At 40.2% G+C, this 20862-nt stretch overlaps 1 protein-coding gene across 2 annotated transcripts in view; it reads left to right on the plus strand.

Moving 5' to 3' along the window:
* The window catches only part of trrap (transformation/transcription domain-associated protein), an 83210-nt gene that overhangs the window by 48291 nt on the left and 14057 nt on the right, over positions 1-20862 (plus strand). For both annotated transcript variants that reach the window (XM_077550623.1, XM_077550624.1), the window contains 13 exons: positions 122-409; positions 500-637; positions 1372-1484; positions 1910-2045; positions 4979-5170; positions 7523-7718; positions 8170-8288; positions 8435-8581; positions 9485-9585; positions 12129-12330; positions 15783-15944; positions 18964-19054; positions 20152-20357. In XM_077550623.1, the coding sequence (XP_077406749.1) occupies positions 122-409; positions 500-637; positions 1372-1484; positions 1910-2045; positions 4979-5170; positions 7523-7718; positions 8170-8288; positions 8435-8581; positions 9485-9585; positions 12129-12330; positions 15783-15944; positions 18964-19054; positions 20152-20357 (2091 nt within the window). The remainder of the gene's footprint in view (positions 1-121; positions 410-499; positions 638-1371; positions 1485-1909; positions 2046-4978; positions 5171-7522; positions 7719-8169; positions 8289-8434; positions 8582-9484; positions 9586-12128; positions 12331-15782; positions 15945-18963; positions 19055-20151; positions 20358-20862) is intronic.

Genomic DNA, 20862 nt, shown 5'->3' on the forward strand with positions numbered 1-20862 from the left:
CCAATGCAGATATCCCAAAAATGTAAAAAGAAAAGAGAAAAAAACATGTTTTTCACATAGCAGTGACGAAATATATGGCTCGATTGGTTTCCCCTCTAAAGTAAACATGCTTTCTCCACAGGCATTATCAGGAGAAATGAGTCCCTTTCTGTGCAGCGGCAGCCACCAAGCCCAGAGAGATTGTCAGCCCAGTGCCCTCAACTGCTTTGTGGAGGCCATGTCTCAGTGTGTGCCCCCCATTCCCATCCGCCCCTGCGTGCTCAAGTACTTGGGCAAGACGCACAACCTGTGGCTACGATCCACTCTCATGCTGGAGCAGCAGGCCTTTGAAAAAGGTCTCAGTCTCCACACTAAACCCAAGCAAAGTACAGAGGTCTATGAGCAAGAGAGTATCACACCGCCTCAACAGGTAAAGTGTTTTGATGCTCTTTCTCAGTATAATGTTTGTGCGTCTAAACTTTACATTTGTTTTGAAAGACATGTTTTTTGTTTTTTGTAGGAGATTTTGGACTCCCTAGCAGAGCTGTACTCTCTGCTCCAAGAAGAGGATATGTGGGCGGGACTGTGGCAGAAGAGGTGCAGGTTCCCCGAAACTGCCACAGGCATTGCCTACGAGCAGCATGGCTTCTTTGAACAGGTGAGGTGACGGAAAGTGTTTTTAAACACACCTTAATGCATTCTAGTACAACAGTGGTTCTTAACCTGGGTTCGATCGAACCCCAGGGGTTCAGTGAGTCAGTCTCAGGGGTTCCTGCGGATGTCAAGATACACATTTGAATGAATTTGAAATAAATCATTTTATTTTTCACTAAAGAAAAGTTTGGTGAATGTGCATAAGAAATTAGTCAGGTTCAATACCTCCAACAAAGAGAAAGTTAACCTCCCCAAAAATTATTGGCAATAATATGTTCTATGCAGCCTCACTGGTCTAAATACGGTATTCTGATTAATATTGCGTTAGTGGAATATAAATTAAGCAGCAATATCAGAAGGCGGCCATTTTGCCACTTGTTGTCACGCGAAAATGACATCACAGTTGCTCAGCTCTCAGGTAACAACCAATCACACCACAGCTTCAGAACAGGTGAGCTGTGATTGGTTGTTGCCTGAGCAACTGTGATGTCATCTTCAGTCGACAGCAAGTGGCAAAATGGCCACCCCCTCAGATGGATAAAAACGGCTGGATTTTGCTGCATAACTCATGTTCCACAAATTTAATATTAAGCAGTCATGTTTAGACTGCTGAGGTCACATATTACATATTATTGTAAAAAAATGTTTAAGGTTGACCTCCCTGTTAAGAATCACTGTAGTACAACTTCTTTATTAAATCATGTTACTTCTTGAAAGTAAACTTGAATGTGTCTTTAGGCCCAAGAAAGCTACGAGAAAGCGATGGAGAAGGCTCGAAAAGAGCATGAAAGGGGCAATGTGTCCCCAGCCATATTCCCCGAGTACCAACTCTGGGAAGACCACTGGATACGGTAACTAATTTGATTGAAATAATGTTCGGATATTTCCCAAACTGCAGTCAACATAATGCAGAAAGACATTCTTGTCTTTTTCATTGGGTTAGTTTGTACAAATTAACTGATTAGCATATTGCACATTAAATGAATAGTTTTTTACGATATTGATTACTGAAAAAGTTGCTCACAGAATGCTTTTCCCTCTGTCTAATTTTGTATTGTGTGAGTTGCGGTATGTGTACTGATGGCGGGGAAATGTCAGATTTTATGACCCATCTCAGTTAAATGGCTTCATGAAAATAGCTTGACACAGTCTAGTTCTCCCCGCTGAACCGAATGATTCCCCTCTATCAGATTTTTATTAGTATTTAACATTTTTATTGTACTGTGAGACGCAAACTGTTTAGAGTCAACATTTTCTTTGTTTGCTATCTGTCCAGCTGTTCTAAGGAATTGAACCAGTGGGAACCTTTGACAGAATACGGCCAATCTAAAGCCCATTCCAACCCTTATTTAGTGCTAGAATGTGCTTGGAGGGTTTCCAATTGGGCTGCCATGAAGGAGGCTCTGGTGCAGGTGAGGAGGACACAGTTACTCTGTCAAATTAGCTCGCTTGAGTCTGCACACCTTCACATACACACACACAAACGTGCGCTCGCGCCGAAACTGTGCACTAACCTTAGAAAGCCTGACGGGAAATGGCAAGGATGGGAAGTGTAATGAAAAATCCCCACCAAGAACATCACAGATGGCGCGGAACCTTCAGGTTTGAACCCGGTGAACCAGAGACTCAATACCACTTTTCTTCATTTCATTCCTGGAATCGAGTGCAATGTTTTATATCCCGCAAAGACCTCATGTCGACATGAGGAAGTAGCTTGATATTAGAGCGTCCAGTCGCTTCAGGGAGTATAAGAGAGCCGGTCGCAAAGCTGTGGAAGTGCAGCTTTGCCGCTTGTTAATTTATTGGCCGCATGTTTGCTAAGAGGAAGCATTAGACGGATGGAAAGTGCGTGATAGTACCTGACATATAACAAATAATCCTACTTTGCTCTTTCAAGGAGACTTGGAACCAATCCATTGAGCCGCTGTGTCCTAAGGCGACACCTAATTAAATTGTCTCGATGGCAACACCAACTCCACTTCATCACCTTCTTCTTGCGATGTTCCTTTCTTCCTCTGGTCCCAATTTTAACTTTTACTTAGTTCATCTTGACTTCCTCATTCGCTTACCTACTCTTCTTCCCCGCGTCCCTTCCTGCCTGCCTCTTCCCTGCTCTGTTACCCTCTAATATTTACGACATCTCGGCGTGTGAATAATTACCCTGGCATCTGCTGCGAGCTGATTTGTTTTATGGTGGCGGAGAGGAGCGAGGCTTTCCCCGCGAGCTCGGAATCCAAATGCCCCGGCTTTCAATTAAAGCAGGCTCTTGATAAGGCCGTCCCTGTCTCCGGGACATTCATCCAGCGTCACCCCTGATAACTGCTCTGACCAATCACTGTAATTTTCTCAACCGCCAACTCAAATACACACACCCGTGATTCCTCACCACCTTGGCCTTTTCAACCATTGTACTTATCTTCATATTCTTTATTCGTTTTAAATTCTCACCTTAAACACAGGTTTGACTTTGGAGGGCCCCTGGGGTTGTTGTTTGTTTTGTACTAATCAACTCAGCATTTTAATCAATAGCAGGGTCCTTTCCTCCACCGGGATGTCAAACCCAGGTTGATTAGTTATAAGTACAAAACTCCTGCGGCAGAATTGGACAATATAAATTGGAAACCATGTTATTGTTTAGTACGAAATACTGAGGTATTGACTCTACACTTTCTTTTAGTTTTAAAGCTGTGTGTGCTATTTTGCTTCATATAGCAAATATGCCACCAGGAGTTTTGTTTTTTTTCGCACATTGAAATATATTTTTGTTACCGTAGAGGAAATTATATTGCAAAACACCTACTGAGAATTCACGTGTCATTACAAAAAAGTAAAACGGAGGGGGGGGGGGGGGGAATCTCAAAAATGTCATCGCATTCAAATGCACGCGTCAAATGAAGAAAAATGTAATGCCAAGAAAAATGTAATGCCTTTAAAGAGACATTGTGTATAATTTAGCGCCATCTAGTGGTGAACTAATAATTTATTCATTTAAAAAAAAAACGTAATTTCAATCACATGCAAAAATATATATTTTAGTGTATATCACGTCAATGTACATTTTTTATATAATCGTAGGTCTCGTAATTGCTATTTATATGACAGAGGTCGCGCCGTGCCTCATAGGAGGCTGACATGTTTTGCCGCTAACTTTCTGCTACGGATACCCAAAGGGGAAGAACTTCACAAACATAGTTAGCGAAGTTTGTTCTCGCTACCTTTTGCTAGCGTCCCCCAGTAGCCACTCTTGTTAGCCGCTCCAGCTAGTTCTTGCTCGTCGCTTTTGTTAGCCACTCCAGCGAGTTCTTGCTAGCCATTCTTGCTCGCTGCTCGCCGGACAGCTCACTCGCTTGCTCACTGCAAATAATAATTTAGTAATAATTAGTTGTGTTAATTTCAATAATATGCAAAAAAATATTTTTGTGTATATTACGTCAATGTACTTTTTTTTTTTTTTTTTAATGTATAATCGTAGGTCTTGTAATTGCTAATTATATGACAGCGGTCGCGCCACATCTCATAGGCGGTTAACATGTTTTACCGGTAGCTTTCTGCTATGGATACCCGAAGGACAAGAACTTCACAAACATAGTTGGCGAATGTTTGTTCTCGCTAGCTTTTGCTAGCTTTCCCTACTAGCCACTCTTGTTAGCCGCTCCAGCTAGTTCTTGCTAGCCATTCTTGCTCGCTGCTCGCAGGACTGCTCACTCGCTTGCTCACTGCAAATAATAATTTGGTAATAATTGGTTCTGTTAATTTCAATAATATGCAAAAAAAATATTTTAGTGTATATTACGTCAATGTACTTTTTTAAAATATATATATATATATATATATATATATAATTGTAGGTCTTGTAATTGCTAATGATATGACAGCGGTCGCGCCACATCTCATAGGCGGTTAACATGTTTTGCGCTAGCTTTTTTGCTATGGATACCCGAAGGACAAGAACTTCACAAACATTGTTGGCGAAGTTTGTTCTCGCTAGCTTTTGCTAGCTTCCCCTACTAGCCACTCTTGTTAGCCGCTCCAGCTAGTTCTTGCTCGTCGCTTTTGTTAGTCACTCCAGCGAGTTCTTGCTAGCCACTCTTGCTCGCTGCTCCCGCTAGCTCCTGCTCGCTAGACTGCTCACCCGCTTGCTCATTTGGTAGTAGCTGGTTGTAAGCTTGTGAAGTGTGGTCTCTATGAGCCACTGTAGTGCGCTTAGTTCACCACTAAATGGCATTAAATAATACACACTTTGTGGCTTTAAATTGCTATTGGTGGGGATTTGGTGTTTGCTGTTAAAGGTAACTATTAAACATGAACACATTTAAGTACATACTGTTCAAATATTTATTTCCAGGTGGAGTTGAGTTGCCCCAAGGAGATGGCCTGGAAGGTGAACATGCACCGCGGTTACCTGGCCATCTGCCACCCAGAGGAGCAGCAGCTCAACTTTATCGAGAGATTGGTGGAGATGGCGTCCAGCCTCGCCATCCGGGAGTGGAGAAGGTTGCCTCATATCGTTTCACACGTGCACACGCCGCTGCTCCAGGTATATAAGCAAACTTCATACAGACTGATGCATGAAAGGCCAGCAAGAATCAGTTTACCGTGCTGAGCATTGAAGGATGCATGTTGAGAGACCATCAGTCGCCTTGAGACATCACGTTGTTAAGTAATGCTGATAACAGCCTCTATCTCTCTCTCCTCATTCCATTTTGTTAAATTGAGTTAGATGAATAGATGATGGGGGGGGGGGGGACTTTAAGCCTCTTTAGTTCCTCCACAAGAGATTAAAATAGACAGGAAAAAAGATGAAAAGGGAGGATGGGTGAAGAAGAGAAAGCAGGGTGATGGAGTTTAAGGACGATGGGCCTCAAACGCTGCGAGAAGAGAAAATAAGGAAGAAGAGTTAGTTTAGCGGTAATTACTTCCCTGCCATAAGATAGCATTTGATTAAATACCTGCAGCAAAATTACATTTACATGATGAATGGCGTGGTCCCAATGAAGGTTAGAAATGGGCCATCAGCTGATATTAACTGATAATTGTGAATAAATATTATATTACCCAATTTTTTTGGGTTGTCTATTTAAAAGATATGCCAGGTAGTCTTAATCTCCTCTCTTATTTGCTGCATTTGTCTTTACAAAATTGGAATGCAAATTGGGCGACGACTTTCTTCATTGTTCTTTGCGCATACGTGGGTGTGTGCATATACGTGTGTTCTTGCGTATGTGCAGTCCAGTTATTATCCTTGCTAAGCGCAAACAAGCTATTTGTGCTTCAGTCTTGCAGCCTGCTGTAAATCTCCGTTCCAAACTCCCATGTTGCACATCCACAACTCTGTGGAGCTTCTCGGAATGAGAAAGCCACACTCGGCAAATACAGAAAGGCTCAAAAAGCAACTTATTGTCAAGTCCTGCCTCCCACTGGCAATCAATGGATGATCACCCACTCCATCGATCGGGGGGAGCTGGCGCTAATATTGATTGATGAGGAGTTATAATGGAATGATTGATTATATGTTCACAAAGCAGCTTTGCGACAATCAATGAGGCTTCTTTTCACAAAATGAGATACAACACCTTGCTTATCTTTTTCTTTTTACTTTTTCCACCCATCTCCTTTTTTTGTCAAACCATAGGAAAACGGGGTGCTCGGGATAATCATAGTGATTGTGCCAACCAAAATATATTAATGAATATTTAATGGTAAACATTTTTAGACCCTGATTAACATACTAATTATTGGATATATTTTTTTTCCTGAAAGTGTAAATGTAATTGTCGACGAGAGACAATGTTTGTTTGCGCTTACCCACGGCTGTGTTGCGTAACCTCATCTTCGCTGCCATCATTTGACATTAAACGTGCTGTGTCACTTAAGGTTTGTTTATAGATTACATAAACATACTTACATCCACGCAGCATTTTGCTTCTCAGTATGAGACTGGAGAGGAAGCAGAACATCCAGTGAATGATTCCAAAACATTTTGCTTTTATCAGATTACTTTTACTTTTAAATAGAGATTAACTCATTCACTCCCAGCCATTTTCACTGCAGCCATCCCCTTCGCTCCCAACTGTTTTACTGGATTTTCAAGGCCCACAGAATATTGTGTTCTATTGCGATAAAAACATGGAACGTACCAAAAGAAAGATTAAAGTCTCTACTTTCATCAGGAAAAAAAAGGACATTTGTATCTTTTTCCGTTTTGCATCAATTAGCATTAGAATATAGCTAAGTTTCATCATTATTCACAAAAATGTTGAAAACACTGGAAAAAAGAGCTTGTTGCAAAATGGCCCTGGCTGATTTCTTATACTCTGCTGCTACCTGCTGGCCTTTTTTTGTGGTAACTACCATTGCTTTGAGCGACCTCTATAGGTCAGAAGCGGCATCAAAGCTTTCTGTATGCTTTAGCATAAAAAAAAACATAAAAACGTATACATTTTTGAGAGTGAAGGACAAAGTATTTAACTCTTTGACTGCCAGACGTTTTCAGAAACGGGTTGTCCCCAGTGCCAGCCGATTTTAAGCATTTTGACTGATCTTTCAAGGTCCATAGAAAATTATTTGTTTGGACAATGGAAACACACATACTACCAAATGAAAGATTGGACTCTCATCTTTCATCAGAAAAAAAAAGTTTGTTTCTACCGTATTCCGTTCTTCAGTAATCAACAACAGAAAATGGTTAGTTTCACCTCTGTTTTGAAACAAACGTCTTTTAACGTCTTTGGCACTCCTCCATAGGATTTTACTAAACGTTATTTAACGTTTTTTGGCCGTCAAAGAGTTAAAAAACGTATTTATACGTTCTTGGAGTTGAATGAGTTAAGAATGTATATGCTTGCAAGGACAAAAGCCTAGCAATGCGACTTTTTAATCTTCTCCCCAGGCAGCACAGCAGATCATAGAGTTACAAGAAGCTGCCCAAATTAACGCGGGGCTGCAACCAGCTAACCTGGGCCGCAACACCAGCCTCCACGACATGAAGACTGTGGTGAAAACGTGGCGGAACCGACTTCCCATTGTGTCGGATGACCTGTCCCACTGGAGCAGCATTTTCATGTGGCGCCAGCATCACTACCAAGGTATGACTCTGAACAATACCCATGGTTAGTAGTTCACATGTAATGAGTTCACACTCCCCGACTATGGCATCGGGATACCGGCTCCATATTAAGAGCTTTAGCATTCCTGCTACTTTTTCAAAGAAACTTTTGTCTTTTCCTGCATCATTTTGTTGGTACTGTATGGTCAGTTCTTGACCTCTCACGCAACCACCTTACTCTGTCACACTATCTATTTCCAAATATCTCTGGTTCTGCACCACGGTGCCAATAAAATCCACTTCATTCATACATGCCAGCCTTGAAACTTCTGCTGTAGCGAAATTGAATTTTCTTGATAAAATCCATTGCCATGCCCCATTTGCCGTGCAATGTGTTCATGTCCCCCCAGTGCATCAGGCTCCTCTTCAATGGCACCTGTGTAATAAATACAGACACCATTTATATTACTGTTCTCTCTCTGTGTCTGTAGCCATAGTGACGGCATATGAGACGAATACGCAGCATGATCCAAACAACAACAATGCCATGTTGGGAGTTCATGCCTCAGCATCTGCTATCATTCAATACGGCAAGATTGGGCGCAAGCAGGTGATTCATAAATGTTCTCAAGACTCTCAGAGCCGCCGCAAGATTTTCTGTTACATTGCAAGATAGAAATCACAACTACAAGGTTTTTTTTTTTTTTTTTTTCATCTTTTGCATATGTCTTTAATGTCATCTTTGCCGCCTCACAGGGTTTGGTGAATGTAGCTCTGGACATCCTAAGTCGTATCCACACCATCCCAACTGTGCCCATTGTTGACTGCTTCCAGAAGATCAGACAGCAGGTTAAATGCTATTTACAGTTGGCTGGTGTCATGGGCAAGACCGAATGCATGCAGGTGAGACTTTGGAATATGTTGACTTGAAATGTCATATATATATATATATATATATTGTAAATGCATTTTCAGCCTTATATGTGATTTTCTCCTGCCCTCTTTTTTATATCTATATGGTAACATTCTCTGAAAATGAAAACTTATTCTGGCGACGCAACGGTTGGTTTAACCTCTGAATTTTTTAAATATATTTTAGAAGGAGCAAGATTGCTTTATTGTCCCTCCGAGGGGAAGTCAATTTACGTTCACAGAAATATACGCACAAGGATCCGTTTTGTAAACAAACTCCAGCAGCTGTCTCGTGAAATATTTTATTGGAACAATATATTGTAATTATGTGATCAAAACAAGGCAACCGGTCCGCTCAAATTTAAATCATTCAAATTGAATTCAGTTTAGCGCTCAGTTGCCAATTGAGCTGACGTTTCATCTCATTGTAAATTTGCTGCATGTCTCTTTGCCATCCATATTGATATAGAATTGAGTTTTTGGAAGTAGCTTTTGGTGACATGTTATTACACCAAGATTTGGAAGTAAAGGTATCTCAGGGGATTACACTTAAGCCCACTGAGTGCTTTGATTAATAGAAGTGGTTCAGTGCACCACATGCCATTAAAAGTGCCAGAAGTAACCCTCCTCTCTCTTCCCCTCCTTTAAGCCGGCTTCTGGCTTTGCGCTTTCTCCTCCGCTCTCTGGCTACACCTCGTTTGTCACAGTAGTGCATCGGGACAACTCATCAGAGGCTCTCTATAAAGGAAGCTTACTTGCCTTAACACTTTCCTTACCTGTGATTATGCTACTGTCCCAGACTGATTTGCATCTTCTTTCTGATGCTTTTCACTTAATGTGATGTCAGTTTAATTTGTCGAAAAAGTTAAGCCTCTTTTGTCTGCTATCTGTCAGGGTTTGGAGGTGATCGAGTCCACCAACCTGAAGTACTTCACCAAGGAGATGACGGCTGAGTTCTACGCCCTCAAGGGCATGTTCCTGGCTCAGATCAATAAGTATGGATGACAGTTGGCCTCTCTTTTGCACCCATTGCACCTACCTTTACCCTCTCCATCCTTTGACTATTCATTCACCAAGTCTGTTAGCTACCACGTTATCATCAAACCATGTCAATATACTTTTTAGCCTCACATCTTACCACTGAGTGTATTCGGGATTGTAGCACCCTTTAATATAATATTGTCCAGAAAATATAGTAACGGCTGAAAATGTAATTTGCATTTAACTCGATCAAAAATGTAACTTCACCAATAATGTAATAAAAAATCTGGATTTGTATTGTAATAACATTTTTACCTTATGAAATTATTGAAGATTTATTACGTTTTCAGGTGGTTTTTTTATTTCCTCAAAACTGATCATGTAAAACTGCATAATGTCTATATGTTCATTTTCAGTCCAAAGTTCTACATTTTAGCGTTTCGAGAATTTAAAGGGACTCATTTAGCCATTTTCAGCGGTAAGAAGTTAATAATTTGTCTAGAATTAATTTGATAACGTCATTATTTTTCATGTACAATTAATACCTTTAAAAACACATTTTGCCACTTGCTGTTGACTGAAAATGACATCACGTGTGCTCGGGTCTCGGGGAACAACAGCAAATGACAAAATGTGTTTCTAAAGGTATTAATTGTACATAAAAAATAATAGTTACATTATTTAAAATTTTTTTTTTTATTCTAGACAAAATATAAATTTATTCTAGACAAAATATAAACTGCTTCAAATGGTTAAATGATTCAAGTATCCCTTTAAGACTTTCAGATATATTCACAGCAAAAATTGGAGTGTTAAAATTTGGTGTTAAATGTTTTAGAGTTGATTTCAACCCCCCCATAATGTATTTTTAAGACTCTGTGACTTCTACACGGAGTTCCGTGTTGGGAGTTCCTCAAGCAATTTATTTACCAACTCTGCAGAGAGATAATCAAAGTAAGCTGTGCCCATTTGATTAGAACTGCTCTGCTGCAAAGACTTATTGATTTAATAATGTAATAAGGCAATTATTAGTTAAAATGTTACTACAGCATCAGTCCAAAAAAAATGTGTGTGAAATTATTACATTATTTGGCTTTACATTTTTGATCGAGTTAAGTGCAATTTTTATTGACGTTTTCAGGAAATTATTAAATTAAATAGTGGCTACAGGGATGTTATTATACATTACATCGGCATCATTAGTCTATGACAGTTGCACGTACAGTTCTGCTCCTAAGCTGCAGGGCTTGTAGAGCAACATGGCTGCTCACCCCACCTCCTCTCTGCACCCTTTTCCCCCCACCCGTCATCTTTGACGCGACGTGGTACCCTGAGGGCTGAAAGACAAATTGAGGAAGCCTTATTAACAGTATACGCAGCTCAATAATTAACCAGAGGCAATTTTCAAGAATCTCTGCGATCAGCAAAACTTGCCTGCACCTCAGCAGGGTTTATTGCAATCATTAAGTTTTCCCTTAACTGGGGAGAATTAACAGCGACGTGGCGGTTATGGGTAGAAGGAGCTTCTTGTGGTTGGATGTCTTTGCGCGGGTGTGCGCGCAACCATGTGTGAAAAGATTTGGGGATCATTCAATTTAACGTCTGTTGAGTGTCTGCTGAGGTAGCTGGTTGAAACATTTAATGTGCTTTAAATGCTAGCAAAGTGACAACGCCATTAAGTATTACTAAGAGTGCCTTTGGCTCTGACTCCCTTAGCAATCAAGCTCTAATTTCTTAATCACATGCCAAAATGCTTTTCATAATAACACATTTTAATTGATTGTCTTGGGAGATTTTTTTGTTGTTTATAAGCAGGAAAGTACATTGGAAGCTCTGCTCACCGTGCCTCGTTCATTGACAGGCCTGTCTGCTTGTTTTGACGGCAGGCTCACGCGTTTATTAATCAAACGTTGAAACGTGTAAAAGTTATTCAGGCCGCATGCCAAGGAGTAGTTGTAAGCTGCGCTGTGACGCAAAACCGCTGATGGCTCCAAATAAATTCCCTTGTCAGCATAAAAACGGCACAGTGGGGTCTGCTGCCACGTTTCACCTGTCTTCGCCTTAAGCATGCAGCACTGGAATTGCAGGAATGGAAAGTGTGACTACGAGAAGATGGGGGGGCCAAGATAAGGGGGGGAAAAAATCCCTGGCACTCAATGTTATCATCCTCCATATTTCTCTGCTCTTCATGGTTAATGTATTTATACACAGATATATATTGCCCTCAGTCATTTCAGATAAAATTGCAAGATTTTGAGCCCTATTACAGCCAGCACTAAATACATTGATCTTGATCCTCGCTGAGGTCAACTCATATTATAGCAACATTCCTAAACCCTGAATTCATTCCGGGTTAAATACCTACAACACTGTGCCTAGGTCTTAAAGAAGAGATGAAATATGCTTCTTACTGATATGTGATACACGTCTCAGAATATGACATCTATGTATATGAAGAGCTCTATTTTTTTCTCTCCATGTTTCAGGCTCTCTGTTCTCTTCACATTTGCAAGCAAGCACGCTTTCTCACGCTCTTTCTGTCTACCTGTTGTCGCAGGTCTGAAGAGGCCAACAAGGCCTTTTCAGCCGCTGTCCAGATGCACGATGTCTTGGTGAAGGCGTGGGCCATGTGGGGCGACTATCTGGAGAACATCTTTGTGAAGGATCGACAGCTCCACTTAGGAGTCTCTGCTATTACGTGCTACCTCCACGCTTGTCGCCACCAAAACGAGAGCAAATCTCGCAAGTACCTTGCAAAGGTGAGCGTTGTTTTGATTTGAATTTATGCTTGTGGGGGGGGGCGGGGCTATCTGGCCTTATAATCTTAAAATTTCTTAAAATCAACAAAAAAAAAATCTGTTTTTTTTCCAAATGACAATTGTCAAAATAACTTATTCATATAAATTATATGAATTAGTTCTGCTATAACACGGTTTCCACGGGTCGTTCAAAAGCATTAGAAGTCATTCAATTTTTTTGTCTATAATTAACCCTGGAGAACCCAAGAACCCTTTTCTTCTTTGGAAAATTATGAATTATACGTTAAATGACTGCTATAAGTTCACTGAACACCAAAATATATGTTTTTTTCAATTTTAACCCTTTATTCCCTAATTTAGGATTACGGCAAAATTTGACCCTTTTGGGGTATCATTTCGAAAAATCAGAATAACAAAAACTGTCAGTAAACTATTTAGAATTTAAGAAAATAATCAATCAAATACACAGCTACATTGAACAATATCATTTTTCTGTTAAAAAAAAAAGAAAAAAAGAACAATATAATTTTTTTGTTTTATTTGTTGCATTTTAGAACTGGATTTTGAATGTACAAACACACTTTGGCCAATGGAAACAAGAACACAGGGACAAAATCACTGCTGGAAAAAAATAAATAAACGTCTTTGTTATTTGAGTAGCAGAATTTATAGGGGCTAAATTTGACCCCGTGGGTTCTCCAGGGTTAAGGTCTTGAATGGCATTGAACAGCATTACATATAATATCCAAAGTCATTAACAATATAAAATAGTTGATGTAAAAACATTGTTGCATTAAAAAATGGCATTAAAAGCATTACATTAGATTTGCTGATGACTACAGAAACCCTGCAATGAGTAATAAATGTTCACATGTATGTATATATTAGCAATACACACATGTGGATGATTATACGTTCTTCATGGAGGCTGAGCTCCCATATACTTTTGTGTTAGTTATACCTTGAGTTTGTAGATTTATGACTTTATATGAGCATGAGCAACCACGCTTCTGCACCTGCTAGGAGCGCCTCTCTCCATTAGACCTTTTTTCAAATAGGGTCATTGTTAATTCCCTCGTCTCCAGACCCCATCCAGCCCCATACATTATTGGTTCTGATGGGCCCCAAACACATTTTATTCCACCCTCAGCCTCAGTCGTAATTTGATTGCTCACAGTCCAGCGGCAGTCGCTGTGGATGGGTTCCCACGGCAGATCAATGGTGGAGTGGAATCCTCTTACACGGACGCTGACGGTCTAATGGCCTCCCCTGACACTCCAATCTCCCCGCCCTCCTGCATGGGCAGACCTTTTTCAAAGAGTCAGACTAATGCTATCGCACTCGCCAGTTGAGCAAACCCTATGTGGGAGGTAATGAGACGGACTCCTTGCTAACAAGCATGGCGCCTACTTACACAGACACACTTCGGCACATTCATTGCAGCTCCTTCACAATTGCTTCAGCCTGCTATGCTGAATGCTCTTCCTGTATAGACGGCATCACACTTAGGTCTGGCTAGGAGCAGGTCTGGTGATGTTTTTTTTAAGAAAAAGGATGCGACATCAAAAGCAGCACTAAATTAAGCCAAAGTGTGTGACACTAAGATAAATTATTTCATGCTGGCCGCTCTTGGCGAAGCAATTGTCCGATTAAAAAAAAAAAAACATTATCTTTGTCTGAACTAATTATGGCTGCTTCTAGCCTCAAAGGCTATTGTGATGTTGTGGTGGTGACCCCCACCTTCGCCGCCAGTATGTCCCGCCAAGCCTGAGTTGGCAGTGCTTCACACTGATGGATGCAGCCAGTTGACCAGTCATTACCAGCAATTATGTGCAATCTGTAACCTGGTCGGAAATGTGGAGGGGAATTTAGTAATCTCTTCACCATAATGAGGCACAACCCAGAAATTGCCTCCAACGTTGTCTCATCCTTTTGTAGCTGTAACGATCAGCCAGAAGGATTTCTGCTTCACTCTGCAACCCGCCCTCCTGCTGTGTAGAGCCAGCCATGCAGCAGTCTGACTGATGATCCAGACATCACACTTGACTACTTGGTTTCATATGGAATATTTTCACATATTGGTAGATGTCCTAATTCAGTGTTAAATCGTACATTTAACACTGAAACATTCTCACACACTACCAAAGGTGAGAGCATTTCAGTGTAATATGCTAGATTTCAGTATGAGAGCATTTCAGTAGGATGCATTAGAGTCATTAAGTGCCAACATAAGTGCCAACGTAATAGTACTACAGACGCTCCCCACCTTACGAACGAGTTACGTTCCGGACGATCGTTCGTAAGGTGAATTTGTTCGTTGCTTCAGTGCTATATTTTGTATTATAATTTATGTTTAAAGCCTATATAAGTATATTGAAGGTTTATATAAGTATGTTTAAGGCTTGTACAAGTAACCTGCATTGGTTTGTACTGAAAAAAAAATTATAAAATGGAGAGAATACGTACAGTACTGTACTACGTATGTTAGAGAGAGAGAGCGAGAGACACACACAGTATGTACATGTACGTAATAAGATAAATAAAATGAAGTTTAACTTACTTTTGGAAGATGTACTCGATGCTTAAGGAGATGATGGAGGAGGAGGAAGAGGAGGATTTTATATCATGAGAGATTCTTCGTCGTCGCTGGAATCGGCTTCAAAAGTTCTTTCCTCCTTTATGGGGACCGGCGTTTCTTCCTCCTCCTCCTTGACACGTTGCTGAGCCTCCAATGAGCTCTCACAGCGCCAATCGTCGGTATTAGCGGCGGAAAGAAGCACTACGCGCAATACAAAATCTAACTTACAGCATTTCTTTCCAAACATTTTTCGACATAATGTACGCGCAGAAATGTTCGTATGTACCGTTGTTCGCAACTCGAATGTTCGTAAGTAGGGGAGCGTCTGTATAGCATAGTAGGCCCAGTTAATCAAATGTTATTTTAAAAAGGTATATTGAACCCTCCTGTTATCTTGTGATCATATTGACCCATTGTAAGATTTCTAGCTTTAAAAAGTATTTAATCTAATTAGTCTTAAGTGCGTGTTTTTGGAGTTGCTGTTTCTGACACTTTTTCAAACACGGGTCAATTTGACCCAGGAACACGAGTAATGTTCCTGAGAAACAATGTTACAAGTGGGTTAGATCTCTGTGCATCGGCACAAACATCCGAGTAGTACGCTACGTTTTTTTCTCGCAACTTCATAAACTCGCAAATTTGCCACTTTTTTTTTCTCTGAATATTGCCCATAGATAGATTTTAAATAAATGTAAATCAATACATGCATATAAAATAAATGTAAATAAAACGAACATTTCCAAAAGATTAAATGCAAATGTATTATACTTAAAAGTTAAAGACAGCCAACCCTCTTTCCACTAAAACCTGAATGACCTTTTCATCTTTCCATGATCGTCACATTGATCTTATCCTCCTTCCACTTGATTTGTAGGTATTGTGGCTCCTCAGCTTTGATGACAAGGACACGCTGGCAAATGCAGTGGACAAGTACTGTATCGGAGTCCCGCCCATCCAGTGGTTGGCATGGATACCACAGTTGCTGACCTGCTTGGTTGGCTCTGAAGGCAAACCTTTGCTCAATCTAATAAGCCAGGTGTGTATATCCAACTGTTTTGCTTTTATGACCGTTTGACAGCTTTCTCAGTGAAAGTAGAATATTAATAAATAATACAAATCGACCTTAAATATTCAAATCCATGCCGGAGTTTAAAGGACAACGATTTATTTTTATATGTCTCCATGTTGGCCACTGATGAAATATTTTTGTGTTCTTGCTTCATCACATTTATTCAGTCCAGCACATCTGGCTCATGTGTTAGCATCCGTTTTCATAGGCGTCTTCCTAATAGCGATGAATTAACCGCATTCATGCCAAAGTGATCCCTCTCTAGCCGCATTCTATTTACTAAACGTACCTTTTAGATCTCCCCGCCCCCCTCTTCCACTTTGCCACCCATTTATTGGCTTTTACTAGACCCCGGCGAATTGGATTTTAAATTATTTGCACATGAAATGATTATAAAGTTACTATTGTACGCATCCACGCGGCAGTAGCAGAGTAAGTAATTAACTCAAGGACTCATTTGCTTTGCTTAATCGAGTATTTTTTTTTCTGCACGATCTGAAGAGGATGATCCTTCAAAGAGTAGAAGGCCTCTGGACAGAGCAAGGATATTATACAGACAATTTACAGAAAAAGATGAGTTATGTTACGGGACAAGGGTTTGTCATGTCAAGTCAAAACCAGCAAGTAATGCGATCATATTTTTTCACAGATGATGAAGAGGTAACTGCTTCATGTCAGTGACATAAACTAACGACTGATGAGGAAAACTGTCCACTTCACAGCTTTTTTATGCAAAGAGAAAATCTTGTTTTAATGCACGGCAGGTTTTTATCCCTGTCATTTCCCTGAATTATTTAGAATTTTTCCCTCGGGGGCGGGATGTTTAAAAAACGTATGTTGAAAAATTGATGACGGTGAGGCAAAGAGCGCCTCGGGGCAGGTGGCGAGATGAATCAGAAGTTAACAGAATTTCAACAGCCGCTCTCCTACACTCCCAACCTCCCTTCTTGTCAACTGTTCACCCTTTTCCCCTCTGCCCACCTTGGCTTCACCCAAGTAGAATACGTCGTAACTTCCCATTGGTGTGCTGATCTGTAGTTCCGTCCTTTGCCTTCCTTCCTCTTTCATCTTTAATGCTGCTCTTGGATGCCACCTCGATATCCACCTTCCTCTCATTCTGCTTAGTCACCCCCCCGTTGCTTGCTCGAGGGTTGCCTATCCGCTCCTTTTAGCTCACCATTAAGGAATGGAAGAGGTAGCAAAAGAGTAGAAGCGAATGGTAGGCTTCTTGCAACCAACCGTCAAAAGCAACATAACAAAAAAAAAAACACTTTAATCATGTGGCACCTCCTATTTTATATCAGATTCCAGCTGTCCCAGATTAGAGTCGCTACACTTACAGCTTTCCACAACATTGTTAATCCACTCAGGTGCTCTTCTACAAAGATCAGGTCTGAGTCTTTACAATCTTGATTGCAGTAGCAGGAGAGCCCTTCCTGTAAATCCGTGCTTGTGTAGAGGAAAACAGCATGTGGGGGGGGGGCATTTTTTCTCTTCTTTCTCATTTCATCTCCCAAATGCCCCAAAATCCAAAAGCAAACTGCTGATTCTTTGTTTTAACAGCAGAAAATCAACTAGAAGCAACTTGGGCATTGTTCAGTCCGTCATCAGTCATTTTTGTCAGAACGGCAAGAGCCAAATGTCACCAACACAAATACATCAGTTGTATTAAGTTTGTGCTCTCAGTTCTGTAGTAGTTTTGTCTGTATATAGTTTAAGCTAGTCATTTAATTTCCAACTTCCAGTTCAACTTGAAATTAGCTCTCTGACTGACTGTGACTGTGAATTTCCTTTTTAATTTTTAATAGGGCCAGCCTTTTTTGAATTTATACAAGCTTTGTTAGTTTTTTTCCTGCAAGTTTTTTTGTCCAAACAGGAGTAATAAGTACATAATTATTTTTTCCTTACCAGGTAATATAGAAATTAGTGTTGCCGCTTGAAAAATGAGCTTTTTGTCAAAACATGTACATAAACACAATTCTTAACTCATTCACACCCAGCCATTTTCACGGAAGCAACCCCCTTCGCTCCTGGCTGTTTTACTGGATTTTTACTGATTTTGCAAGGCCCACAGAATCTTGTGTTCTATTGGTACAAAAACAAGAACCTACCAAAAGAAAGATTAAAGTCTCTTCTTTCATCAGGAAAAAAAGTTTTCTATCTGTTTCCATTTTGCAGCAATTAGCATTAGAATACAAGTTTCATCATTATTCACAAATATGTTTAAAACAGTGGGCGATCTACTTATACTTATCTTATACACCTGCTGGATGTTTTTGTAATAACTACCATTGCTTCAGGCATTCTCTTCAGTTTGGAGGCTCTAACATAAAAAAAACATACAATTAAAATAAAAACGTATAAATACGTCTTTGGGAGCATGGTAATATTTAAACAAATATGTATACATTTTTGTGAGCAAATGAGTTAATAAGCTAAAATATATGATATATAATATAAAATAATGTTCAACCATTTAACATGAAACGAGCCATCAACATTCATTGCACGGCTGTTCCATAAGCAACGTGTCAGTCATTCTCTACTTTTGCAACGTACAAATGCCCTCGTCGCAGCCATGTTGTTGCACGTCAGCGGGGACAAAATTAAACTAGACAAGCTGTTAAAAATGTTTTTAAATAAACCAAAATTATTCAATAAAATTGATTAATTGCGCAGTGCTTTTATCTTGACGCCTCTTGTTTCGACTTCACGTATTTAGCTTACTCCCGATGTTGTCAGCGACCTCTCTTGAAAAGGTCAATTTCATCATCAGTCACATTCAGTTTTGCATCCCAACCCCCCCTGATGCGCAGCTTCAAACACCCCCTCTGTTGCAGCGGGGGGCAAGCTGGCTCTATCAGTGTGATCTCGCTGTTGGCGCGCGCACACACACACACAGTATCTCTCAGCCGGTATCTCACTCCCTGTCCTCACTGGGGGGAGTCTTTGAAATGTAATATGTGACCCTCTTTTTATCCGCCAGGTGGGACGAGTTTACCCCCAAGCTGTCTACTTCCCCATCCGTACCCTTTACCTGACGCTCAAGATCGAGCAAAGGGAGCGCTACAAAAGTGGTGAGAACATAGCTCTTTGCATCCATAATACATTGAAGGATTTCTTTTCAATTATGCATACTATGGTACCTGGACTTGACCCGACTCTTAGGAGTTTTTCAAGGTACAAGCCATTGCTTGGCCAATTTTATTGTTGTCTGGAGCTGCGAACAAAAATTTGAGTTACAAATGCTAGATGCCAAGTGCTTGCTGCAAGATGTTTATTACAATTCCCAGTTCAAGTCTAAACAGAAAATGACAAGTTTGCCCGACAAAAGTACACTAGTTTAATGTTAACACACATTGCAAAATGCTATAGATGGGCTAGCAAAGTTAGCAACGGATATCTGAACACATATGGTGTAGCAACATGTAGGGCTGCTCGATTATGAAGAAAATATGAATCACAATTATTTTGGTAATAATCAAAATCACAATTAAGACCATCATTTATTTTTTGGTGCAAAAGAAGAAAATGTTTAAACGTAAAAAAAAAAATATTAAGACAAATACAATTCTTTGAAACGCTATAATTAAGTTCCTTTTGGATGAAACAAAATTTATTAAATTAGTTGTATTAAAATTTGCAAATGTATAAATTTAAACAACTCAAAAATTTGTATTAATATTTTCTTTCTTTTCTTTTTTACGATTATGGCTGATTTAGTAATTTGGGATGTAATAATTGAAGTTGTAATTTAATTTTGATTAATTGCACAGCCCTAGCCAACATGTGTATGATTTTTTAAAATTTATTTTTATTTATTTATACATAATTTTACCCAGTGCTAAAAACAATATTACTGCAGCTTTACTGGTCACTTGTTACCGTCTTCAAGCATGAAATTGTGATGCACAAGCTGTTAACTTATTTACATTCTGTGCTATTTCTATATGTTTTTATAAAGTGTAATACTGTACAGTGCTACTAGTATTTTGTTGGCGTTTTATGGCGATTGTGCTAACGGATACATTGAATTTCCCTTCATTTGAATCGGGAAAATGATTTCAGATATGAGTGTTTTGAGCTACTGAACAAGAAAAGTCATTGCTCCACTGTATGTGTAAATGATGACATTCTCTAGATTTGTAAATTGTAATAAATGCTTGCCCCTTAGACGCATCAGGGCAACAACAGCCAGCTTCAGTGGGATCCCAGTCTCACTCAGGGACCTCCGACCCCGGACCCATTAGGGCCACAGCCCCAATGTGGCGCTGCAGCCGAATCATGCACATGCAGCGCGAGCTACACCCCACCCTCCTTTCCTCCCTGGAGGGAATCGTGGACCAGATGGTGTGGTTCAGGGAGAACTGGCATGAAGAGGTGAGAACAAAATTGCTGGTTACTTGTGCATGTGTGAGGAAATATTACAGTTGACTTGATACTCGTCTCCTTCTGTGCAAATGTTATTCCAAGTTGTTGCGCGCAACCTGGTTGTCCCACGTGACCCCCGGTCTGGTTCTTGTCTCTTACAATACAAGAATGATCATATGTGTATATCCAGTACTTACACACTGACCAGGATGGAACTCCCCCTAATTTTGCGCAGTCTGGTCATGGACAATGGAATCCATACTGCATTTAGTAGGTAGCGCTTTCACAGGGGAAAGAGTCAGGAGCGCTAAGGGAGATGGATGATGGATGGATGTGATGAACTTGTAAGACAGGGAAAGGGATTTGGAGACGCAAGTTTGGTTGTTTGATGCTTTGGGGAAACTCAGCAGCAGCTGCAGGCTCTGTCATCTGTTTGTGCACGGTAGAGTCGTGTTATCATCCCCCAACCTCTGCCCTGCTTTTGCTATACTATAACTGATCTTTGTCATCATTT

Source organism: Vanacampus margaritifer, chromosome 18 (genome assembly GCF_051991255.1).
Source record: "Vanacampus margaritifer isolate UIUO_Vmar chromosome 18, RoL_Vmar_1.0, whole genome shotgun sequence".
Taxonomy (NCBI): domain Eukaryota; kingdom Metazoa; phylum Chordata; class Actinopteri; order Syngnathiformes; family Syngnathidae; genus Vanacampus; species Vanacampus margaritifer.